The sequence below is a fragment of the Sarcophilus harrisii genome, chromosome 3, assembly GCF_902635505.1.
Source record: "Sarcophilus harrisii chromosome 3, mSarHar1.11, whole genome shotgun sequence".
NCBI lineage: Eukaryota > Metazoa > Chordata > Mammalia > Dasyuromorphia > Dasyuridae > Sarcophilus > Sarcophilus harrisii.
The window spans coordinates 536,389,859-536,391,373 of record NC_045428.1 but is presented as its reverse complement, the minus strand read 5'-3'; the positions used below and the strand labels follow the sequence as shown (position 1 = coordinate 536,391,373).

The 1,515-nt window shown below is 42.2% G+C and overlaps 1 protein-coding gene across 1 annotated transcript; it reads left to right on the top strand.

The window, feature by feature from the left end:
* The first annotated feature begins 208 nt into the window (after positions 1-208).
* Positions 209-1,191, top strand: LOC100917068 (olfactory receptor 52B2-like). The gene is given in 2 exon segments (XM_003764876.4): positions 209-1,142; positions 1,145-1,191. Coding segments are annotated over 2 exon segments (966 nt in total). The 5' UTR covers positions 209-223.
* The last annotated feature ends 324 nt before the right edge of the window (positions 1,192-1,515 follow it).

Here is a 1,515-nt window from a genome sequence, read left to right as displayed (position 1 = left end):
GTTATTTGAGGAAAGCTTTTAATAATATGTATACAGTAAATATTTATTGAATTTTCATTTTTGAATTACACCTTGAGGTAACAGAAGTTAAACTATTTATTTCTTGCACTCTCCTTTTTCTTAAGGCAGGTAAAGAGGCTTCTTGCCAGAGATTGGCCAGAATCAAGCTCCTTAGCTGGTTCTACATTATTCCTTACTTTTCATAGTGAAAATCAAATCCAACATGTTGAACACCAATCATACTGTCTTCCACCCTGCTGTGTTTGTGCTGCTTGGCATCCCAGGTCTAGAGAAATACCACATCTGGCTTTCCATTCCTCTGTGCTTTATATATGCAACTGCTGTGCTAGGGAACAGCGTTCTGATTCTGGTCATCGTCACTGAGCGCAGCCTCCATGAGCCCATGTACATGTTTCTTTCCATGCTGGCGGGCACTGACATCCTACTTTCCACAACCACTGTGCCCAAAGCCCTGGCCATTTTCTGGTTCCATGCACGGGATATCACCTTTGATGCTTGTGTGACCCAAGTCTTCTTTGTCCATGTGATGTTTGTAGGGGAATCAGCCATCTTGCTGGCCATGGCATTTGATCGCTATGTAGCTATTTGTGACCCATTGAGATATTCAATGATTCTGACATCACCTGTTGTGGGGAGGATGGCTTTAGCCGTTGTTATCCGGAGCTTCTGCATCATCTTCCCTGTTATCTTCCTGCTAAAGAGGCTTCCCTTCTGTAGGACCAATGTGGTCCCCCATTCATACTGTGAGCACATTGGGGTGGCCCGACTGGCCTGTGCTGACATTACTGTCAATATATGGTACGGCTTCTCTGTCCCCATTGTTATAGTGATCACCGATGTGGTGCTCATTGCAGTGTCCTACACATTGATCCTCCGTGCCATCTTTCGTATGCCCTCTCAGGATGCTAGACACAAGGCACTCAGCACCTGTGGTTCCCACCTTTGTGTCATCCTCATGTTTTATGTACCATCCTTCTTCACCTTGTTAACTCATCGTTTTGGGCGCAACATTCCACGCCATGTACACATTCTGTTGGCAAACCTCTATGTGGTGGTCCCTCCCATGCTCAACCCCATTGTTTATGGAGTAAAGACAAAGCAGATCAGAGAGGCTGTGGATCACTTTTCATGGAGATCAAGAAGTGGTTTTCCTCACCCTCCTTGGGCTGAAGTCTTCTTGATCACATTCTTTTGGATTTTTTTCCCTAAGAAGTCCAACTTTGAATGAAATCTCCCGATCTTTGGTTTTAGAAGGTTTTTATGTTTAGAAGATTTTCTGCTTTCAAAAAGAGTTGTACTGTACATGTACTTGCCTTTTAAATGATATAAATAAATGAATCTTATGATTCCCTTATATTTTAAGAGAAATATGCGTTCAAATCTTGCTTAAACTTTTTTTTTTTTTAAATTTACATGGTCATGGGAAGGTGATTTAACTTTTCTGAACCTCAGTTTTATTTCCTTTAAGGTGGGGACAATAGCAATCTGCCTATC